Genomic DNA, 23,751 nt, shown 5'->3' with positions numbered 1-23,751 from the left:
TGCTGTGTACAGAGAGCAACAGCAAATAGAAGTCTCAACTGCACCTGTCTTTTATGTGGCAATCCACGGAGCACCCCCTTTCCAACCCATGTTTACGGGAAGAGATCAGTTCAACCTAGAAAGCCACTGACTTTTGTTTGGAGGTCTAGGTCATGAACTTGACTAGTGAAAGCCCAATTGGTCTGTCTGAAACTGTCCAGTCCTCTAGCATATTTTCCCAGCATCATGGACAACATCCCCATTCCTCACCCCTGCCCCACCATGAGATGTCTGAGCCAACAGTCTGTGGTATCCAACTCTTACCAACAAGTTTGAGTTCTTGTCTCCTGATGTAAAAGAATTTAGACCAGGGACACTGATAAAAACAAAAGCAGGTTTATTGAGACTCTGCTGAGGGCAAAAACACTGAGATAGGGGCCAAGGTTCTGCTCCCCAAATGTGGGGCTTAAGAGTGTTTACAGCTTGGGCACATGGAAGTTGCTGGGGTTAACCAATCAGGCAGTAGGTTAGCAGGCTTTTCCTTCTTTGGAACACTTATGACCCCGTATGTCAGCAAAGCTAAGCACTCTGAGATTGTATAGTTCTTATTATGGCATGCAGGAAGGCACTTTCCCCATCAGGTATTGAGCTGGACCCTATGATTGATGGCTTGGCTTTAGATCTGAAAAACAAACTTAAAAGAATGCAGCTTAGTTTCTGGACCATTGTTTTGTAACTACCTATTGGTAACTACCATTATTCTGGCAGGCTTAACTTGATGGAACAATTTGTCTGGCAGTTTTGGGGAACATTTTATTCTACCTGTTTCACAGAGAAAACAGGGACAGCTCCAGAGTTTTTCTGTCAAGAGTTCAGGGCTGAGAGCCTGGTTGGAAAGAGGAGAGGGAAAGGCTGGGAGCCCTGTTTTGACTTTGACTTAAATTTGCTATGGCATTGGAAATTTACCTATAGACATACAATGGAATTTTTAAAAAATGTACATGGGGGATGGGGTGGGGAAGGCTTCTAAAAATCTCTGTCCTTGCTACGTCGGCTCCTGAGTCAAAAATCTCTGCAATGGTGAAGAGGGCTCGCTGACATGTAGAGATGTGAAATCGTGTGATCTGTGATCCAAAAATGAAGACTGCAAGATTTGACATCTGCATTCAGGTTGCGGCATTCAGAGACGGGCCCAAGGCTGGGACGCGGGACAGGCTTGGGTTCCAGGTTTCGCCCCTAGCGCCCGACCGACAGCTTTCTGCCACAGCCGGCAGGTCTCCCCCGCACCGCCCGTTCCAGCCCCCTTACCCTTCCGCCTGGCTGCGCGCGGACCCCCAGCCCCGCCCCTCCGCGCGGTGGGCGGGCCCAGGCCTGACTGGAGCCTCCGACTCGGCTCTGAAAAGACGGTGGGCGGCGCTAGAGGGAGCTGCTCGCGCCGCCGTCGCCGCCGGCCCCAGTGCCGCCTCCGCAGCCCGCGCCGCCGCGATGGCGGAGGACAGCGAGTCTGCGGCCAGCCAGCAGAGTCTGGAGCTCGACGACCAGGACACTTGCGGGATAGACGGGGACAATGAGGAGGAGACCGAGCACGCCAAGGGGTAGGCGCACGGGCACCTCGGGCTCCGCTCGGACGCGGGTCCCGGGGTTCGGGAGGCGCCCGGCGGCCGCTCCGAGGGGGCGGGGGTCCCCGCGTGGGTCGGGTCGCGCGGCTGCGGGGCTCTGTGGCGCCGGGGCGGCGAGGCCCCGTGGTGGGCGGGGAGGCGGGAGGCCCCAGAGCGGGGACCAGCAACACTGCTGTCACCTGCCGTGCGGCCCGCGGGCCCTCGCGTATTCCCGCCCCGGTCTCGGCCCGAGTATGACTCGGTGGGACCTAGGGGAGGCGCGGTCCCCTTCCTTTTATGGCTGGCTGGGCTTGTGGGGAGTCGTCGTCCTCTCTTCGCTCATTGTCGTCCTCTCCTGAAGTACCTGCAAACCCACCCACCCCTCCTCCAGCTACCGCCACCACCAGAAAAAAAGGGAAGCTGCTAGCAGGGGAGTGGTTTACATTTGCCCCTGATCCTGCGGGCCGAGAACTGCGGAAAGTTGAGTTACCCCGGTCGTGGCCCCCGCCTCGAGCCCAGTCGGACTGGGGGCGCCCAGGGGGTCCCGGCCCCGCCGCCCTTGGTGACGCGCAGGGTTGCCTTGCGTCCGCAGAACGTGTCTGCAAAGCTCTGAAGAGTAGGTCCCATCCCCCGGTTTACTGCAGGTTTGGGGGTCCGCTCGCGCAGCCCTGACCGGCTTACAGGGCCGGCTTTTGATCTTCAAGGCCAAAGGGCACTCAGTGCGTTTTCACACCTGATCGGCTTTCTCCTGCCTTTTCACGGGCTCCCTTTTCTCTCCCGCAGACTTGACTTGCTCTCCGTTGGAGAAAAGATTGCTTCCGGTTAAGGGGGCTATAGAAGTTCTTTTAGTAGCAGGGGATACGGGGGTTATTTTACATAAACACTGGCGCCCTTAAAGGTGGTGTTCACATTACCCCTTTCCCTGTTGTATTCAAACTGTGCGCAGGCACAGAGCATTTCATGATGCCCCTTAGAAGTGAGATTTTGCAAACCCTGGTGACTGATGAAGAACTGGGTCAACTTAAAAACCATAATACGGGAGGCCTTAGTCACAGATGGCTTATTTATTTAGTTCATGCAGAGGATTCTTTAAGTGACTGGTGATTTGAAGTGTAAATCATTTATGTTCTATTTAACGTCCTCTGGAAGATTTATTTAAGGAAGAAACTTTTACTGAGCTTTAATGTGTTATAAAATATTAAAAGATCAAGAAAAAGAAAAGCTGAGTAAATGTATATACTATTTGTGAGTCACTTTTTAAAGAAATTATTTTTGCAGTGAATATTTCAGTGGCAGCTGCCAATACCTAGTGTTATAATTCAAGTCTAGAATGCTTTTATTTTTAAAGATAGGAAAGGAAATTCTACAGAAATCTTGAGACTGAGTTTTGTTTATGCAGTGATAGAAATTTACCTGTGATAGATATGTTTTTGAAACAATAGCAATAGCCAGAAATGGGCCTGGATCCAACTGTGATAGATTACCCCAAAACTTCAGTGCCTGTCCATTATCTTTCTAGAGAAAACCTAGAACTTTCCCTCCTCCCCTATAGTTCTATTTTGCTTTGTTTTGAAGATTTGGTTAGTACTTCTTTGCTTACACAGTTAAGAATGCCCACAGTACAAAGAATTATTCATCTTTGTGCCATTGATCTGGGCCTGTCCCCAGCAACCTTGCTATAGGCTGTATGAAGTTCCCAGATTAGCACCCAAAGTCATCTCCACGCCCTCTTCAGTGTTTAGTTTTGTACATCAGCACATTAAATATATGATAACATGCTCACTCAAAATTTAAGAATGCCCAGTGAACTGAAATGTCTTAACCCAGAGCAGATAACACAGGCCCTAGTGGTAGAGATTGATGTCATGGATTCATTATAGCCTCTTAAGATATAAAGAGAGTAGTAAAAATCCAAGTTGCTCTGCTTGTTGGACTGCTTTTTTGGGTTTAAATTTAGATAATGTCTGCCAAATTTGGGTTAGTACTTACAGGTACTGCACCAATGGATCAGTATAAACCTATATATTTTTTTCTTAACTGGCTCATGTGTGTAATGTGAAAATTTGAGCAACCTGGACAGGTGGCTAGGTTGGTTGGAGCATCGTTCCATACACCAAAAGTTTGTGGTTCCATCCTGATCAGGGCACATAACTAAGTTGTAGGTTCCATCCCTGGTCAGGGTGTGTGTGGGAGGCAACTGATCAATGTTTCTCTGTCATTCTGTCTTTCCCTTCCACTCTCTGTAAAATCAATAAAAGACATATCCTTGGGTGAAGATTAAGGGAAAAATTTTTTAGTTAAGAAAACTGACTCTCCTTTTCTACACTTAGCTTCTTCATTCTCTGCCAATTTAAATTAAGTGACAAATAAAAAACTTTTGGTGGAATGTATAGGTAAATGCTTTACCTTTTAAAGGTGAATTATCACTGAGACAGTTAGGAATGGGTCAGTGCACAAAGCAGTAATTTACTAAATAATATCCTTGTGGCCTGAAACAATTAATTTACCCCCACAATTGAGTATAATGTATTTACTAGTTGTTTCAGACATACCAAGTTCGAACTAGAGCCTCAGATAAAAGGTAACTACCACATTAGATTATTTTGCTCCCGGTGTAGATATTACTGTATGTGCTTTTCTTTCATTTTCATAGAATTTTCTTTATGAACTAAAAAGATTATTTCATTTTATGGGTAATGATGGAAGTCCATGAATGAAATATGATTTATGTTCATTGAAAGCAATGGTTTATGTCTGATAAAACAGTTGCATCTCACTCTCTTTATAGCTTATTTTTCTGAATTCTTACATGTTTGAAGATGCCTTTCGTTTGCTCTCATGAGTAAGCCACAGTCTGGTGTGCATGTAATTCTATGATAATCATTTTCCTTCAATCTCCATAAAATTGTTTTATTATCTTCTAGCATTTAGTGGCACAGATGTTGTTTCTTTGCCAATCTGCTTCCATTTCTTACATGGGAAACCTTATTCTTTTTTGGTTTGGACATGTTTTTAATCTAGAAGCCTCTAGGATTTTCTCTCCATCTTTGTATAACCCAAGGGTTTCCACATCCTTTTCCCTTGTAGGATAATTCTTTTCTTTAATAGATAAACAAAATGGCTTGGGTCATACATATGGTTGAGGATTTCTTGGGGACTGAGGTTTTCATGGCCCTCTGGCACATCCAGGCTGCTGCCAGCTTCCCCATCACTAGCTCCTAATGTTTTGGGCCCCTATAGTATTTCTCCTCAAACACTTGACCCTGCCTAATATAGTTAGCTGTCATTCACCCCTAGAACCACTAATATAAAGCGTTTGCTGGTGCACATCATTTACTGATGGTTTTATAAATAATGAGGGAGTGTTTGATTATAGCATAGGGCAGAAAACAACTTCCAGTTCAATACCAGACATCATTGTTCACCAAAGGGATTTATTACTGCCTGTGTTCCTTTGTTGTTCCTTTTTGTATCATTTCCTGTAGTTATTCTTGGGAGTCCTCTCTCCTTCTGAGAGTAGTCTCTTAATTGTTCAAAACACTGCTCATTTCTCCAAAAAATTTAAGTGACTCTGTGCAGTATGCGGTTACTTCTCTACACTGTTGAGATGGGCTGTGAGAACTCCAGCTGTTCACCAAATTCAGGGTCCAGCTCCACTGTCCTTTCTTTTATGAAGCCTTCCATGGTCATTATAACCAAAAGCCCTATAGCCTTTACTCAGTATATCCTTCATGTGGTGCCTTTCCACCAGTCACATTCCCCTGCCCCTATATCCCCAGTCATCTTCTCAGGCAGGTCATTGTTTTACTGCAGAAGAATCTGTGGCTCATAGAGGTAAGTGACTTGTCCAGGGTCACATGGCTGGTAAGTGGACAACAGAGTTCTTTATGTCCATTGTTGAAGGTGTGTGTATAACATTGTCTAGAAACTGACTCAAATTAAGGAAAGTTTTATTTTAAACACGCAGTAGGTTACCTCAAAATAAAGTATGGGAAAACTATATTAGAATTAAAGTTGAGGATCAGCAGTTCACAAATTCAGGGTCTACCTATCTCTCTAGCCTTCCTCCTTCCATTAGTCAACTACTAACTGCCTGAAAACTCAGTGTCTTGATTCACATTCTGCAGAAAGGATCTCATTGCCTTACAGCACACGAGATTATTTATACAAAGATTATTTATACAAAGATTATTTTTATACATTGGTTTCTGGACAGCAAGGCTTGGTCCAGCAGCTGTGGGAGAAGGTGGGAAGGTGGAGGGAGGGGATTATCACACGGTACACCTTTGCAAAGGCCACTCAGGGCCACACCTTTAGAGAAGTCTGCAGTCAAAGTAGTTATCACAGAAGGAGATAATAATTGAGGCTGGCACCTTAGAACATGAGTCTTTGTCTACCTATCTGCCTGCAGGTAGACTATGAGCATGGAGACAGCATTCACAGTCTCCCATCCTTGCCATAGCTGGTGTTATTAGGTTGGCCAAAAAGTTTGTTTAGTTTTTCTGTACTTTGACACCAGTACTGCTTAGTTATCTTTAAGTTCATTTGAAACAATTTTGTTAGATTACATTGTGACAGCTATCATATCATCGTACTTTTAAAAAAAAATCAAAATTGGTGAATTTTTGTGCAGCCATTTTAATATTGAAAATGGAAAAATACACAACATTTTTGGCATATTATGTTTTATTATTTCAAGGAAGGTAGAAACACAATCGAAATGCAAAAGAAAGATTCATGCAGTGTATGGAGAAGGTGCAAGGTGCTGTGACTGATTGAATGTGTCGAAAGTGGTTTGTGGAGTTTCTTGGTACTTATTGACATTTTGGTAGAATAATTCTTGCTGTGGGGCTGTCTTATGCATTAGAAGATGCTTAGCAGCAACTCTGGCCTCTACCCACTAGAAAGCAATAGAGGGAGATAGCATACTCAGAATATCCACATCAGTAAAGGTACTAGTGAAAATAAAAAATGTGTCCTTTTTTTATTTTTACGGAAAAAAACATGGGTTTTTTGGCCAATCCAATACATGTACACATTGGTAGCTTAATAAAGGTTTATTGAATGTATCCCAGGTGTTCTTAGTCCCTGTTGACAAATTAATTTCTCATTTAAAAAAATGTTCCCTTTGGGCATTAGGAATATTAATATATGAAGGATTTCTTTTTCCAATTCTAGTTGAAAGGACTTGGACCGTAGTGTTTTTTGTGGTAGGTGTCCATGCTGTACAGGACCCAACATGGTAGAATAGCAGCTAATTTTTGTTGGTGCCTCCTACTTTGTGTGTACAGTTTTTCTTATTGCATCGTTACAACAGAAGAGGAGACTGAGGCTCAATAACTTATGCAGGCCACACCTCAGATTCAAACCAAGGTCTTGGGCCTTTCACTGACTGCAAACTCTTGCCTTTTCAGTAAACTGCATGGTCTCATGGACCATAAATAAACAAAATAGAGTAATTTGTTTGATAATGTGTCAAGGTTATCTTTCCATAACTCCTAGATTACCAACCTGAGTGCCTCTGGAGTCAAAATTCACCAGTGTTATGGGTACACTAATATCAATGAATTTTTAAAAAATTGAATGCATTTACTTGTTTAAAAATATATTGCAGCTTGATTACAGAGAACCCTTTTAAGTGTCTCTTTGAGTCTCTGAAAGGATTATTTAGTTTTTTAATCCTCACCTGAGGGATATGTTCACTGATTTTTAGAGAAAGAGAGGGGCATCGATTGGTTGCTTCCCATAGGAGTATGCTGACCAGGGATCGAACCCTCAACCTTTTGGTGCACAGGGATGACGCTCCAACTAACGGAGCCACTGGGCCAGGGCCAAAGGCTTGCTTTTAATTATGGCATCAATATAATTTGCACTGAGATCTTTTTTCTTTTATTTTTTTTCACGGCTCTCTCGTCTCCTTTCTATAAGGTTTAGTAGCTGCCCCAGTGTAGCCTCATACATATCAGCGTCTTTTTCCAGGTGCCCCCATAACCCTGCCCTCTGCACTGTAGTCGGTCAGGCCTCCACAGAGTCGGTTTCCTGTGAGAGGCAGCAGGTGGGCTGTGGGACATGGTATGAGCACCTCTGGATGACAGCACCACTGGAGGAACCCCGTGCAGCAAGCAGGGACCAGCTTTCCTGCCCGTCCCATTTGGCACTTGAGATGGGCGGGCAGTGTTTTTCTTTTCTTTTTAAATTTTATTTTTCAGTTACAGTTGACATTCAATATTATATTAGTTTCAGGTGTACAGCATAGTGGTTAGACAGTCACATACTTTACAAAGTGATGCCCCTGATATTTCACACACTCACCTGTATTACGGTATTATTGAGTTATTACAGTATTACGGCATGCTTTTATGGCTGCTTTGAGCTCCTGCAAGTTAGTGACGTGCTATGCTCCCCCAGCCACAGGAAGAAACCCAGTGCAAAAGTGATCTGGTGGGTGTCCCTTACCAACTTGGGATTTTAGCTTTAATAGTTTCTGTTTTGTTAGCATGTCGTGCTTCTGTTACTGGTTTAGTACACACACCACGGATGGGCCCCTTTATTCCTACCGCTGTGTTCACTTAGTGTTCAAGCTCAGGTAGTACTTTCCTGGAGAAAGATTGTGATTTAGTTAATATGATAATTTCCCAGAGTTTCTTATTTGTTTTTTGGGGCGCTGTGGGGAGGGTGACAGTAATATTTGTTCTTCACCACCCTCTGGGAACTTATTAACATTTTATGGAAACTGAAGAAAGAGCCAGTAAAAGCAGAGTTTTGTTTTGTTTTTCCAAATGAAGTTGTTTAAAAAATTTATTTTTGCAAAAGCATACCATGATTAATATAAAATGTTAGACTGTATCATCAAGGAAAAAGCAGTGCCATGGTGTATGTTCATTTGTACATTTTCCTATTCACATGTGTTTACAAAAATGGAAAAAGGCCATATTTATTATCCTGGAAGATCCTGTCAGTCTGTACCTTGAACTTCTTTCCAAGGCATTGCAAAGCCCTCTCCTGATCATGTGAAATTGCCAGCCAGTCCATCTCGTGGCTCTATAGAGAGGATCATAATTTGCTTAGGCCACTATTGTTGGGCCCCTTCTCCAAAGCAACCCCATTTTTTCCTGGAACATGGGATGTCTTTCTCTTCCCTCCCACTGGCTGGAGTGTGCATGTGGTGGGAAGTCATCTTGGGCCAGGTAAGCCCAGCAGACATCCTGGGGATGGCTGAGAGCAAAGTAAAGGGAGCCTGGCCCATCTTCTTCCTGTCAGACCCCCACTCCCCACCCACCCAATGAGGGAAGCTGAGACTTTCCCATGAAATAGAATTGAAATTGAGCCCCTGTGTCAGACGCTACAGTGATTTTGGGACTCCATCCAACACAGCCCAACCTGTATGCTAACTAATATTACATCTGTACATTAGCTTTGGCTTTATAGATGCCTTAATTTTTTAATTGGTATTTTGAATAGGTAGTTTGAGCCTATGATACAAAATTCAAAAGGCACAAAAGAGTATCCAGTGCAAAGTGAGTCTCATTCTCTCAGCACTGAGCTTCCCTCCCATGAGCAGTTACTCTTGCCAGTTTCTGACTGGCCTTCTGGTGCTGTTTTGTACACGTGTGTGCACACACATGCATTCCCTGCAAATGGTAACATGCCGTTCCATTGCTGCTCTTCAATTTTCCACTTAACAGTATATATTGGAAGTCACCATATATATCAAACCATATAGATAAACCTCATTTTTTAAAAGGATGTATATTTTGATGTTGAATGGTTGTATCATTATTTTTAATCTGCCCTGTTCATAGATCATAAGGTTATTTCCAGTATTTTGTGCTACCAAACTGCTGAAATTAGTATCCTTGAATGTATAGCACTTCTCCAGAATATTTTTTGTTTCAAAATATTTCTTAATATTTTAAAACCTTTTTTCAGCTAACAAGTTTTAGGGAGGCAGTGTGGTGTGTTGAAATAAGTATTAAGCCAGGAGGCAGGAGCCTCTTGCCACTAACCTTCAGTTTGATTTTAGAATAGTCACTCTCTGGGCAGGTGTGTCTTCACTGGTGAATTGAAGAGTCTCTCAAAGTCTTATGATTTAACAAGTACTTACTTTGTCCTGGGCTTGGTCCCTACCCTCAGGGATAACAGGCCGGGAGGAAACTGGGTTGAACGGTCAGTACTACACAGGCCTGTGGGTGGATCGTACACCTTGAGTCTCTGGCTCCCACCATGTCCCATTGCTCTTCATGGGTGAATTCTCTGCTGCCACAGCCTCAGGGTAAGAGGGAAAAGGTAAGTATTGGCAAAAGAGAGACCCCATTCCTGCCTTCTCTCCTGGCTTGTCCCAACTTGAAGCTGTCCTTGGAGGCACCATCAGTTGTTCCTTTTCTCTGAGCTCTGGGATGTTTCTGTCTCTTTCCTGTACTGCCCCAAAGCAGTTCATGACCTTTAGCTCTCTTCTGGATTCAGGAGATCATTTTCTTCTGTATTTGAGAACATCACATGCATCTCTGAGATTGCTGGGGAGAAGTGCCCTGTGCAGAGCCTCACCTTTGCCTGTGACCCTTCACTGTGCCCATGCAGGTCCTGTTTTCCATCTCATTTCTGGCCTTTGTTCTTGATCACATGTCACAGACTTATCTCTCAGCCCTTCTACTCAATGGCACTATCCTGTTTTCTCTAGTCATTCTCTACCCCTGAGCCATCTGTCCCTGGAATCCCTTAGCCTGCGTGTGCCAGGGATCTGTTCCAGGTCAGGACTGACCATTGTCTCACCGCCGTCACAGCCTCACTGCTCTGCCTCACAGACCTAACCGCCAACGATGGCAGTTTTCCATTACCACTCACAGCTTGCCCCCACTTCCTCACAAGATTTTTCCGGGAGGGGAAAGCATAATCGTTTGCCACACTCTGTAATGACAAGAATTTTAATCTAATATGGAACATTCCTTTAATGAAAGAATTGGCTAGGCCTATGATCAGCATTGGGATGTAGAAAAGAGAAAGGAATTAAAATTAGGTATGCAAGGGAATTTAGAAATAGAAATATAATTTGAAAAGCACAGGAAATTATTAACTTTGCTGACACAAATTAGTATTATTGAATATAAAATACTAACACAATACTAAAATGAATCTCAGCTAGAAAAAAGATTTTTGTGACTTATTATCTTCTCTTAATAAACTCTGAAAGACCCAGAAATGACAAAAGTCATATAAGTAGGAGCTAGTGTATGTCAGCTATTCTATCAGAAAAACAGTTTGTGAACATGGGCGATTAAAGGTGTAGGAAATAGGGTGATTTTTTTTACTAATTTGGACTATCATGAAGGATATACTCTGCCAACTCTTTCAAGCTTTTTTTTAAAAATTGATTTTTCTACTTTCTTGTTCATCATTTCATCTTTAGAAACAGTTTCAACTAAGAGGCAAAGAAGTAAGCCTTTAAGAAATTTATTTGTCAAATAGCTGAACAATTTGTATTCAGTCATTCAATGATATGTAATGATGTAAAAGATTTGTAAAACATCATTTTAGCATTTTAAATGTCCTTTATTTTGATCATGGACAATCTGCAAAGACAGGTCTTACTTGACAAACTAAACTTCACACTAGACTAGTTTCTGGCCAATGAATCTTGTTTAAATTTTATTATGATTTAAATGTTCACTCTTTAGAATTGGTTTTTTGGGGGTAGGGGCCCCAGATTTGTTTGCTGGTAATGTAATACTTATGGAAAGAGAAGTCTAATGAGATATGACATATGTTCCCACATTAGATGATGGTGAGAGTGGAAAGAATTGAAAACTTGGGAACAATTCCATCTCTCAGAGAGGGGGATTAGTTGACAAGGAGCAGAGCAGAAGCTAGCCCAGGGAGTCCTCGGGGTTCTGCGCCAGCCAGGCCTGCACTGCATCCAGGGCTTCTGGTTTAGCCACTGCCCCAAGCAGTCACCCCCTGCTGCTGACACCCATGTAAACACAGCAGTGGTTGGCTGGGCCCACAGTGACCTCTGCCCAGTGCTTCAGCCTCAGTAGCTGCAGCCACCTACCTCCTTGGTTCATCTTTATAATGATAAAGATCATTATTATGTTCTGCCCCTCACTGGCCATAAACTTTGGAAGAGCTTTGAGTTCTGAACCTTCCAAGGGCTTCTTTAGGTCCTTTTGCTTTGACAAGAGATGATGAGGCTTTGAAGAGACTCCGACAGATGTTTTTGTTTTCTCTTACATCAATCCCAAGGGGAGAAGGACTTGTTGAGCAGGAGATGAAGCTACCTAACCAATGAGACAGTTGAAGTCTTACTTTAGGTCTGGCCATACTGAAGCCAGATGCTGGCAGGTGGAAGATGTGCTTCTAGCTCTGGGTTGTGCATTACACCTGGGGAGAAGAAGGCTAAAGAAGCCATTAGTGGAATTGCATAGATGAGCCTCTGACAAGAAACAGACTCACTCATATAATGTCTTCAAGAACCGGAACTACAGGCGGAATCCATTATTGAACTGGGTGGCCACATGATCAACTTGTGTAAGATGGGTGCCCTGACCCAGAATGAGGACAGGCTTGTGGCTGGTACGTGGGAGAATTTGACTCTGCCTTGGCAGACTTCCATAGCTGTGTGTGAATTCTCTTCCATCAGCAGGGCACTGTGGTGTGCCTTTGAGTTACCTTGGCTGTTTTCCATAAACTGCACCAAAACCTTCTCATGTTTTCTCCCTTGTACTGCCTTTTCCTCTAGTAAAGTGACTTGGTTTTCCGAACACACACACACACACACACACACACACGCACGCACACACAGTAATAAAGGTCTGTTACAATTCAGTATAACACAAATAGGCTAATACAAATTTGTCAGTGATGCTAGATAGGCAGTGCATAAAAGAAGACCTAAAAATTGCTAACAAATATCAAAAAACATGTTCAGCCAGTGGAAATGCATAAACAAGAGTAGATGTAGGAACGACATGGATTCTGAAGCCAGGTCGGCTGGATCAAGTCCTGGCTCTGCCATTATTTGCCAGGTGACCTTCACAAGTTACTTAACTTCTCTGTGTTTCAGTTTCCTCTTCTATAAAATGGAAATGATCAATACAGAGGACATACCACACAAACTCGTTGTGACAGTTTACAGAGGCGATGTCTGTAAGGTGCTTAGTACAGTGCCTGACACATCGTGTGCTAAATGTTAGCTGCTGTGACCGTGACAGTGATGATGCTGGTGATGGTGGCAGCACCAGCTTATTCTCCAAAGTGGTTACATCAGCTTACATTTTGCCAGCAATATATGAATGTTCCCTTCCCTCACATTTTTCTGTTAGCACTAGACTTCAAAATGTTTAGCAAATAAGTGGATAAAAAGTAGAATCTGAGGTATTTTCATTTTCCTTACTCCTGGTGAGGTTGAGCATCTTTTCATAATTCATTGGCTGTTAGTTTCCTCTATTGTGAGTTGCTTATTCATATCCTCAGCCCATTCTTCTGTCAGTCTCTTGCCTTCTTATTGATTTTTACATTGATTTCTCATTCATCCAGCAAATATCTATTGAGGACTTTTTATATGTTAGACCCTGTTTTAAGTGCTGAGAATACAATGGAAAATTCTGTTTTACGGATCTTACGTTCTAGTTAGAGGGAGGCAAATGAATAAATAATACATGTTTAGCTAACCATAAGTTATATGAAGAAAAGTAGAGCAGATTATTTATAATAATATGTAACATTTGTTGTGTGAGTTCTGTGTGCCAACTACTAATACTAATGTATTAAGTCATCATAATTTTTATAACATTGTTTATTGAAGACATCATCCTTTTACAGGTATGGAAACAGAGGCACAGATAAATTAAGTAATAAGCTGTCACAGCTAGGAAGTAGCAGTGCCAGGATTCAAAACCAGGTGGTCAGACTCTCACTAATGCTTGCAGTCCTAGTGAGCGTGTAATGATGCCTCTTTATGTTGTGCTGGAGACAGAATGTGAATGGGGAAAGAGCTTCTTACATGTTCTGACTAGTAACACTTTATCATATGTTTTTAAAAAAAATCTTGCCTCATACTGTAGCTTTAAAATTTGGTTTATAATCACTTTGCTGCAAAATGCTTAACTTTGATATAGTTGGGTTATCCCCTTTTAGCTGTTGGTTTATACCCTGGGTCCTTGGTTAAGCAGTTCTTTCCTTCACTGGCATTATGAAGTTATTTTCTTATTCTTTCAGTTATCCATTCAACAGATATTTACTTCAGCATCTACTATATGCCAGACGCTGTTCTAGGCACTGGATAGATGTTAACTGAACCAACTAAAATCATTGCCTTCAATCTTAAGGTTTTGTTTTTCAAGTTTGGGTTTGTAACTCCTTTGGAACTTATTTTTATCATTCATGGGAAGTAGCAAACTGATTAAATTTTTCTCCATATAGGAAGTCAGTTTTTCTGATACTATTTATTGAAAAATTCATTTTTCACCACCAATCCATGATGCAATTGTTATCATATCTCAAGTCCCTGTATAGCATGGCTGTTACTGGGCCATCTGTGTTGTTTCCCTGATATGTTTATTTCTTCCTGAACTGAGTTGTATTTTAATAATGTTTTAGTTGCAGAAGGGTTGTGATCATCATAGACAATTTAGAAAATGCATGAAAATACAATGAAGATTGAAATCACTCATAATCCCACCATTTTCTATGCAGGAAACTGTAAATCAAGGGGGACAATTGTGAAATAATTATAACATCAGATTAACTAATGGTTCTTGTGGGGAGGAGCTCAACGATCTCCCTCTTAGAATCCTATCAAATCTAAACTTGTTTCTTACCTTTGGCATTCACATAAATTGACTAGGCATGTCACCCTTAAAAGTAATGTGTTAGTTACGATAGACTAAGCCACTATAGCAAGTAGACCCTAATGTGTAATTGCTCTGCACAGTAGAGGTTTTCTTCTTATTCATGGGCCGGTCCTGGGCCAGGTGTTCAGAGGGATGGCCAGGGACTTCCCCTTGTTCTGTCAGTCAGAGTCTGGCTTTCCCCATCAGGTGGCTGTGCCCTCCTCTAATGTCTCACCCTGCACCTGAGTCAGGTCAGCACAGGGAAGGAGTGTGTGTGGAGGAGCACGCCCAGGAGGGTTTCTGGGCCAGCAAAGAGGCAGACGTCACTTTTACTCCTGTCCCATCGGCCAGAACTCAGTCACATGGCCATACCTCAGTGCGAGGAGCTGGGAAGTGCTATCCCACTGTGAGCTAGGGAGAAAGGGAGGGAGGTGGATTTGGGGGGCGGCCAGTAGTCTCTGCCTCTCTTGTTTCTACTGGAGTAACTGTAATATGTTTACACTTTATTAGAAAATGTGGTTTTTGTTCATTCCATTAAGCCCTCTCCGTAGAATCCTTGAATACTTCTTTGGAGGGAATTGCTGGGTGTGCTTATTGAATATTTGACATCTGCATGGATGAGGAGTTTATTGGCTTAGGCTTGGGGTTTGAATATGCCAGAGATTCTCTCTAGACATAGACCAAAGTATTTGTCCTTTCTGGGGCAGCAAAATTCAGAGGCTTTCATTGTGGATCTTTCATATGAATTGCTGGGGAAATGGGAAATGGACTGCCTGTCCTTAAAGTGCCAGTAGAAATCTATAAAAGGGCTGCATGATATCCATGGCTAAACTTCTGTATTTAATAACCAGCCTTAAGTACTGGGGATCTGAGTCAGTTTTTCTTCATTGGATTTCCAAAAAGAATCTTTACAAGCAGGTATTTTCCTTTATTGTCCTGAGGCCTTAGCAATATCTTACCACCCCCAGAGACAAGAATTTCACTTCCCAATTTTTAAAACAGCTTTGTTGGTGTATAATTCACAGACTCTACAATTCAGTGGTGTTTAGTATATTTACTGAGTGTGCAGCCATCAACACAGCCAACTTCGGAACATCTGTATTGTCCTCAGAAGAAACCCTGCATCCCTTAGCTGACACCTTCCAACCCCCCTCATCCTCTCAGCCCTTGGCAACTGCTAATCTATTTTCTATTTCTGTAGATCTGCCTAGTCTGGAAGTTTTTATATAAATGAAAGCATATACTGTGTGTCTTTTGTGATTAGCTTCTTTCACTTAGCATAATGTTTTCAAGGTATCCATGCTGTAGCATGTGTCATACTTCATTTTTTTTGGCTCAGTAATATTCCATTGTGTGGATATACCATATTTTCTTTATTTAGCAGTTGATGGACATTTGGGTGGTTTCCACTTTTTGCCTGTACTGCTTTGAATATGCGTGTACAGATTTCTGTGTAGATATATATTCATTTCTCTTGGCTATATATTCCTGGCTGTGGAATTGCTGGGTCCTGTTGTAACTCTGTTTAGCATGTTGAGGAACTGCCAGACTGTTTGTCAAAAGTTCTTGCTTGGCCCATTTTATATTCCCACCACATCTTTGCCAACAAAAAAAATTACCTTTTTTGATTATAGTTATTCAAATGAGTGTGGTGAGGTGGTGCATTTATCAGCTCTTATTCTCAAATTGTCTCCTTGAAGCTTCTGGGGCATGGAAAGTAGCTCTAACTTAAGGGTTGGGCAGCTCTGCTTCTCATTACTGTGTAAATATCACCAGATACGTCTGGAAGTTTGGAGCAGGGAATGGCTAATTGAGTGCCACTTTCTCTTGGTCCCTGTCAATTTATATTTGGGAGTGAAAAATAAAACTTTGACAAACTAGAGTTAACAAAAATAATTCTACTTTCTTCATTATATCAAAATAACAGTACAATTTTAACAATACCATTTGTACATACTATTAATTAGCTACCAAAATGTACCTTAACAGAAAACTTCTTTTCACGAGTGTCCTATAAATTATAGAACATGTGATGTAATCGTATTTAAGAAATTTTCGGTGAAATTATCTATTTTCATCTTTTATGTCTCTATATTCATATAAGTTTCCATGAGTTTAATTTATTTGTTTTAGAAAAAATGAATTCACATGCAGGACAAACATTTCCGGATTCTTCATTGGTAGGGCTGCGTCCATCCAGCTGGGTAGGCACCTGTGCCAGCCATCACTTCTCAGCCTGTGTCCGTTTGCATGAAAGCTTCTTGGAAATGTGGAGATACTTTTAACTGGGTGGATTGAACAGAAAAGCTGTGAGATCCTGGGCTCCTAGTGACTTCTAGAAGAGCCATAACCAGCAGTAGTGAAAGGATGAGGCAGGGGAGGGATAATTCTCTGGGTTGTGAAGCCAAGGCCATGTTCTGGATGATCTCAGTTACCACCTTCCCCTCAACACAGTGCCGAGCACATGGTAGATGCTCAGTGAATGCGTCTGCCTTTGATTTTACTGTCCAGGTAGGGAGAATTTTAGCCTTCTGAGGTGTTTTACCACCTGTAATTGGAGCCAACTCAAGAGCCAGAATTAATCATTCATTCAACAAGCCTTCGTTATAAAAATCTACGTGTTTTGGGCATAGAAGCATTAGAGGCCTTAGGGAGACAAATATAAATAGCCTTCTTTTGTAACTCCACCCCCCACCACTAACAAATGCATACATTTGTTAACCATGTGTTCACAATACAGCAAGTTCACTGCTTCACAAGGTGCCAGCCATGGGAACATTGAGGGAGCAAAGCCTGAAATATTCAGACTCCCGAATCAGAGAATTTGACGTACTTATCCATGGCGTATTTTGAGCTCCAGTATTTGGCTGTGATATGTTTGTTTAGCCCAGTTTTTAGTCAGATATTTATGGGAGTCCTTAGCCACCAGATGATTTTAAATATAAACATCACAATAATACAGATTTGATTCTACTGAAGAAAATAAACTGCTCATTTTGAGGTGGGAATGCATTACTATTTTTAGACCCCTGGGGTGCCATTTGGCGGGGTCTCAATCTGTCTCCAAAAATGAGCACTTTCTATTGTAGGACTTGGAACAGGGAAGTACGAAGCTCTAGCCCAAGCACTTGTCTCTTAAACAGTTTTTCTCAATATTGAACATACCTTTCATATTTTGGCCTTGTAGGGGAACAAATTATCCATTTTACATTTTAAAAGGCTATGATTTGGGCTACATCTGGGCCGTGGGCCGTGGGTTGGACATCCCTGGAAAGGCTCTCCACACTTTCACATGGGAGCAACACTTTACAACATGCCAGCCATGGGAACATTGAGGGAGCAAAGCCTGAAAAGTCTTTGAATGACTCATCTTCCACCAACTAGGCAAACTGCCCACCGTGCCTCATTTCAAGGGGCAGGAAGTGTATGCGGCACCCTCTCATTTGCCTGCAGGAGAGGGAATTCAAACTAGTGGTGAGCAAGAATGATGTTTACCACACAGCTGAGTGGGGAAAACCCAGTTCTCCACTCAGAGAACTGAGTTTCTCTTTTTTTTGCTTCTCTCTTGTTGTCATGCTACTGTCACACACACAGCACTTGTGACACCAGTGTGTGTAGGTGCAGAGGGCGGCTCTTACACCAGCTGGGCATCCCACAGATCAGCTCAGTTCCAACACTGTTTACCGGCAGACAGGGTGAGGGTTCAATTTTGCCTGACTGCCACTTCCCTACTTCAAATGGCAATCCCAAGTCCAGGTGGTCACCTGTGCTTCTGACTGAGCAGCTCCTCAGGTTTGGTTAATTTAAATTCACAGAATTCAGGAAGATCATTTACTTATTGTTGACCAGTTCATTATAATACAGATGAACACCCAGATGGAAGGGGTGTGCAGGGCAAGGCATGTGAGAAGGGTGCAGAACCTCTGTGCCCTCGGTGGCACCATCCCACACCTCCACGTGTTCGCCAGAAGCTCCCTGACCCTGCGCTGTCGGGACTTGTATGGAGGCTTCATGAGTGGGCACGACTGATCACTGATCCCGTTTGTAGCCCCTCTCCCCTCTCTGGAGAATGGAAGGGTGGGGCTGAAAATACCAAGCTTCTAATCAGGGTGCTTGGTCTTTCTGGTGACTGGCTCCCATCCAGCAAGCCACCAGGTCACCTCAGTAGAACGAAAGACACTCCTTTCCACCCAGGAAACAGCAAGGGTTTTAGGAGCTCTATGCCAGGAACTGGGGGAAGAGAGCAATATATATTTTTTCTCTTATTCACACATTTTATAGAGAAATGAGAGACTTTCTTTTCTGAAGGAGCTCATATTCTAGTGGGAAGAGCGGATGAGAACACCAGGTGTAGAGTGTGCCAGATGAAATGATGCTCAGATGGCAGGGGCCTCTTTGAGCTGGGGGGGCATCTGATTCAGATTAGGGAAGGAGCAAGGTTTCTCAGAAGAGGTGGTTTGGGGCCTGCATTTTGAGTGACAAGCAATTTGCCAGGAAATGAAGGGTAGAAAAGTGTCCTAGTAGGGGAAACAATGTGTTTAAATGTGGAATAATAGCAGTTCTCCGTATTTATTGAAAGACTGACTCCCCACCATCCATCAGGCCGCATACTCACAGGCCCTGTCCTGTTCACTCCCCGAAGGCCTCCCCTTTGTGCGTCTGTTACCTAAGAATGTATGTTTCACAAGATGGGACTTCAGTTTGCTTACTGTGGGATCTTTATGCTCCAGTAACTATTGCTGTATAACAAACCAATGCCTGGTTTATTATACTCACACATCCTATGGGTTAGAAATTTGGAAAGGCACAGTTCAAGGGAGTTCTCACTGGGGGGTTTCTCTTGTGGTGGTGGTTAGATTTTGGCCAGGGCCACAGTCAGCCCAGGGCTGCACTGGCCTGGACCTCTGCAGTGGCTCTCTCACGGGGCTGGCCCTCGGCCAGAGACCCGCTGGTTTCTCACCCGGCAGGGCTGCCTGTGGTCTCACCAGCCTGGTGGATCTCGGGGTCATCTGATGGAAAGAACATGATCTCATGGGAACTGGGTAGGAGCTTTGTTGCCTTTTCTCACCTAGACTCAGAAGTCATGTATTGATGCGTTTGTTGTGAATGATTCGCTGTGAGTCACCTTCAAAGGGAGGGGGTCTAGATTCCATTTTTCATTGGGAGTCGTCTTAACAATTTTGAGTACGTGTTGAAAAGTAGGAGCCACAAGTCCTTCTGGCTGGAAGTTATTTACATTTCCCTACATGCAGCATACATTTACCCTCCCTAAGGCCCTCTCCAAAATCATATTGTGTTTTAGCCTATGTATCAGGCTCAGGCTTCAAGTAGAGGCTCTCATCATCTAAACCAAGTCCAGGTGTGGGCGAGGCCCCTCTCCTAGTCAATTTGAGTACCTGTGAACTGAGCAGATACGTCGTCTGCTCTCCACACACCCATCCTGAAATGGCGCACAGAGGTAGGAGAGCCACTATTCTGAAAGGGGGAAATAGGGAGCACACCCCAGTCTGGTTCATAGCAGCTCCGAAATCTATTTAGTGGTGTGTTGCCAGTTCCTTGACTCAAATTCAGCCCTGTTCTCTGGGAGCTGTCCTCGCTGGCTCTGACCACTGTCCTCTGGGCTCTTAGTTGTGCCCTTTACGACATCCTTCCAAAACAAAACTGACTTTGCATCTGAGTGAGTGACCCCCTCTGTCTGCTTCCCGCTTTGTAAAAAACAGAGGGTCCAAAGTCCTCTTTTCATTTTCTTCTGTTCCGTGTCTGCCAAGCCAATGTAACTTTTAAAAACGTCATGAGCTCTCTGTGATTCCATTTTGAACCCACTCCCTCAGATGAGAGTTACTCACAGATCTCTTCCAGGTAGGTTTTTGCCTTCCTTGGGCTCCCGGTGAAGCTGCCCTGACACAAAGGTGCCTGGGAGCCGTGTGGTTCAGAGAGGATATACAAGGCACTTCCCCCAGAAACCTGCCAGGCTTTCCGCCGGCAATGGTCAGCGAGTCAGCACTTTCCGCCCTCTGCCCAGAGGTCCCTTTAGTTAAAGTTCGTTAGGAATATCTTCTGTTTTCCACATTATTGCCTGCAACAGTTTTATAAATGCCCCTCTACTGCGTAACAAGGGTCATTTTCCTCAGTCTTTCCTCTATTTGAAAATGAAGAAGTCATTGAAATAAACATGAACTGAAACATTTTCTCTATTTTCTTCAAGCCCTCTCCAGTAGCCTCCTCGAGGCCGTTAGACTTCTGCCCACAGTCTCCTCAGGGTCTCTCCACCTGGTGTTGGTGCCGCTGCCTTGTGTTCCAGGGTTTTGTTAGAGCAGCACTCCATTTTCAGGTTCCCAATTTCTGTTCTGGTTTTTATTTCCAATCTGGTGACTTAAAACACTTTTTTATCATGCTTGAGGATTTCATAGGTAAGGACACTGTAAAAGCAGTTTCTCACTTGGGGCCTCTTGTGCAGGTGCAGACATGGCCTTGGGGAGTCTTCCACACCACGCTGATCGTCCAGGAGTCCTCCCTCCCATGGCCGCTCGCTGGTGCCAGCTGCTGCCTGGATGCTCAGCAGCACTGTCGGCCTGCTGGTTGGGGCAGTTGGACCTCTCCCATGGCTCCAGGCTGCCCCAAGGGTGAACATCCCAAAGTAGCCAGGTGGAAACTGTGTTCTGTGACCTAGCCACAGAAGTCACATAGTGTCATTTCTTCTGTGTTAAGAGCAAAGTGACAACCCTGCCCAGATTTAAGGGGAGGGGAAGGGATCTGACCTCTTGTTGGGAGAAGTATCAAAGAATTTTTAGACATTTTGAAAGTTCTTGGACTTAGAGCCATGCCAGGCAGAAAGAGAACCTCACTTTGTAATTGCATCTACGAAGTAGGCATGTTTTCCTCTCTTATTATATCTGTCTCTGGGCAATACAGACCCGAGCCCTGGCCAGTGTGGCTCAGTTAGTTGGGCCATCCCACAAACCAAAAGGTCTCAGGTTTGAGTCCCAGTCAGGACACATGCCTGGGTTGTGGGTTCGGTTCCTGGCCAGGGTCTCTTCACTAGGCAACTGGTCAGTGTTTCTCACAGTGATGTTTCCCTCCCTCTTTTTCTCCCCCCTTCTCCTCTCTCTGGAATCAATAAAAGAAAAAAAAATGACACGATACCTCACATTATATACCCTTTACTCTAAGTGAATTAGGAGGTGAAATATTTTTTCCAAAAGTCATATAGAAAGGAATGTACAGAAGGGTGCTTATGTAATTTTGGAATAGGGAAGGCCTTTCTAAGCAAGATTTAAATGCCAAGAAGCCACAAGGGGAAGTATGTAAGTGTTAGACTCTATAAGAATTTTAAATGTCTGTACAGGAAAAGATATCATAAGTAAAGCTGAAAGCTAAAAAATAAACTGGGTAAAGTATTTGTAATCTCAGTAATACACAACAAACTAGACAATGTAATATAAGCAAAAAGTAGTATCTCCAAGGGCTGTTGCAAGGGTTGAATGAGTTTAAAGTGCCCAAAGTAAAAACACCTAATACATGATAGATTCTATTCATGCTTTTAATAAAGAGCACCTACAGATCAATTTTTTAAAAGATGGCTGAGAGAAAAAGGATAAGACTGAGCAATTCATGGACAAACATAAATGGTCGATAAGCATGTGTACCCTCACACCTGATTAAATAGAGAAAATTAAAGCTACAAGTTTATTCCCTACCCAAAGACTTGAGGGGAGAAGAAAAAAGACTTGTGGGCAGGAGGTAAAAAGAATGGTAATATTTCAGTGCTGGCAAAGAAGTAGGGAAATTGACATTTGTATTTACTGTTCTTTGTTCCTTTATTTAGGCAAAGTGTTTTCTGCCTCCTCTAGTTTCCCCTTGGGCTTATTTCAGGATGTTTTTTAATCTTTGATTTTTTTGTAGTCTCAAATTATATGCCTAGGTGTAGGGTTGTTGTTTTTGTTTGTTCGTTTGTTTGATTGTTTGGGGGGATTTTTTTCTGGCATTTATCCTGTCTGGGGTTCTCTGAGCTTTGTGGATCTGTGTTTTGATGTTTTACATTAATTTTGGGAAATTCTCAGTTATTACTGCTTCAAATATTTTACCTGTACTTTCTCTTTCTTCTCCATCAGTTATTCCTATTACATGTATGTTATACCTTTTTAGGTATCCCATGGTCCTTAGATATTCTGTTTTGTTTTTTCGGTCCTTGTTCTCTTTGCTTTTTAGTTTGGGAGTTTTCTGTGAAGATGTCCATTGCTGTGTCCTGTAAGTCAGAAATTCTTTCTTCAGCTGTGCCCAGTTTGCTAACAAGCCTGTCGAAGGCATTCTTCATTTCGGTTACAGTTTGTTTGATCGTTAGCATTTCTCTTTGGTTTTTTCTTAGAATTTCCATCTCTGTGTTAACCTTGCCCATCTATTCTTTTATGCTGTCTACTTTGTCCATTTGAGCCCTTAGCATATTAATCATAGATGTTTTAAATTCCTGGTCTGATAATTTCAACATCCTTGCCATGTCTGGTTCTTATGCTTGCTTTGTCTTTTCCAGTTGTATTGTTGGTCTCTGAGTATGCCTTGTAATTTTTTCTTGTTAGCTGGACATGATATACTGAGTAAAGGAACTACTATAAATAGGTTTTTAGTGGTGGTGAGGTGTGGGGGGAGGGGACGTGTTCTATAGTTCTGTGATCAGGCCCTAGCCTTTAGTGAGGCTGTGCCTCACTAAAGCATTTCTCAGTTTTCTCCAGCCCCCTTAACTGGCACAGAATGGCTAGAATGGGCTGGAGTTGGGTATTTTCCTTCCCCAGGTCAGTTAGGCTCTGATAATCCGCCAGCCAGCTAAGCTGTGGTTGGCTGGTCTCTCCTGAGGGCAAACCTTGTCAGGAAGAACAGAGTACTCTGGCTATTTCCAAATGATTCTCTTTCCCTGTCCCTTGGTGGAAGCCCAAGGGGACTTTTCTCCAATCTTTACTATGGGAACCTTCTTGGGCTCCTGAAAGTAAAACTCAAAAAAGGGTGGGAGACCCCTCTGGTGGGCCCCCCTGGACTGCTTTACTCTCAGGCTTGTCCACGTGCAGTCTTGCAGGTGCAGTCGAGGTGTTCATGCCCAGGTAGTGGCTCCTGTGCTGGTTTCAGCTGGCGAGTCTCCGCTGCTGGGACTGTGACTCTGTTTGCCTCTCCGTCCCTGCAGCCTTTGGGGCAGCAGTTTTCCTGTGCCACCTTTCTACACGTTAAAGAATGTTGATTTTTCAGTCTGTTAGGATGAAATGATGACTTCGAGCTCCTTCCATGCAGAGCCAGAAACTGTCCAATTTACTGTTGGTGGAGTGGAAATTGGTACAGTATTCATTAAAGCAGTCTCAATTGTCTAC

The 23,751-nt window shown here is 43.1% G+C and overlaps 1 protein-coding gene across 3 annotated transcripts in view; it reads left to right on the top strand.

The window, feature by feature from the left end:
- Positions 1 to 1,395: 1,395 nt before the first annotated feature.
- Positions 1,396 to 23,751, top strand: part of NMT2 (N-myristoyltransferase 2) — a 92,302-nt gene continuing 69,946 nt past the window's right edge. The window contains exon 1 of one of the 3 annotated variants that reach the window (XM_053665748.1): positions 1,396 to 1,574. In XM_053665748.1, coding sequence (XP_053521723.1) covers positions 1,465 to 1,574 — 110 coding nt within the window. In that variant the 5' untranslated portion in view covers positions 1,396 to 1,464. The remainder of the gene's footprint in view (positions 1,575 to 23,751) is intronic. The other 2 variants (XM_037141285.2, XM_053665749.1) reach the window with 2 other exon arrangements.

This window comes from Artibeus jamaicensis, unplaced genomic scaffold, assembly GCF_021234435.1.
Source record: "Artibeus jamaicensis isolate MK-2021 breed Jamaican fruit bat unplaced genomic scaffold, CSHL_Jam_final contig_426, whole genome shotgun sequence".
Classification (NCBI taxonomy): domain Eukaryota; kingdom Metazoa; phylum Chordata; class Mammalia; order Chiroptera; family Phyllostomidae; genus Artibeus; species Artibeus jamaicensis.
This window is presented reverse-complemented; position numbering and strand designations above follow the sequence as displayed.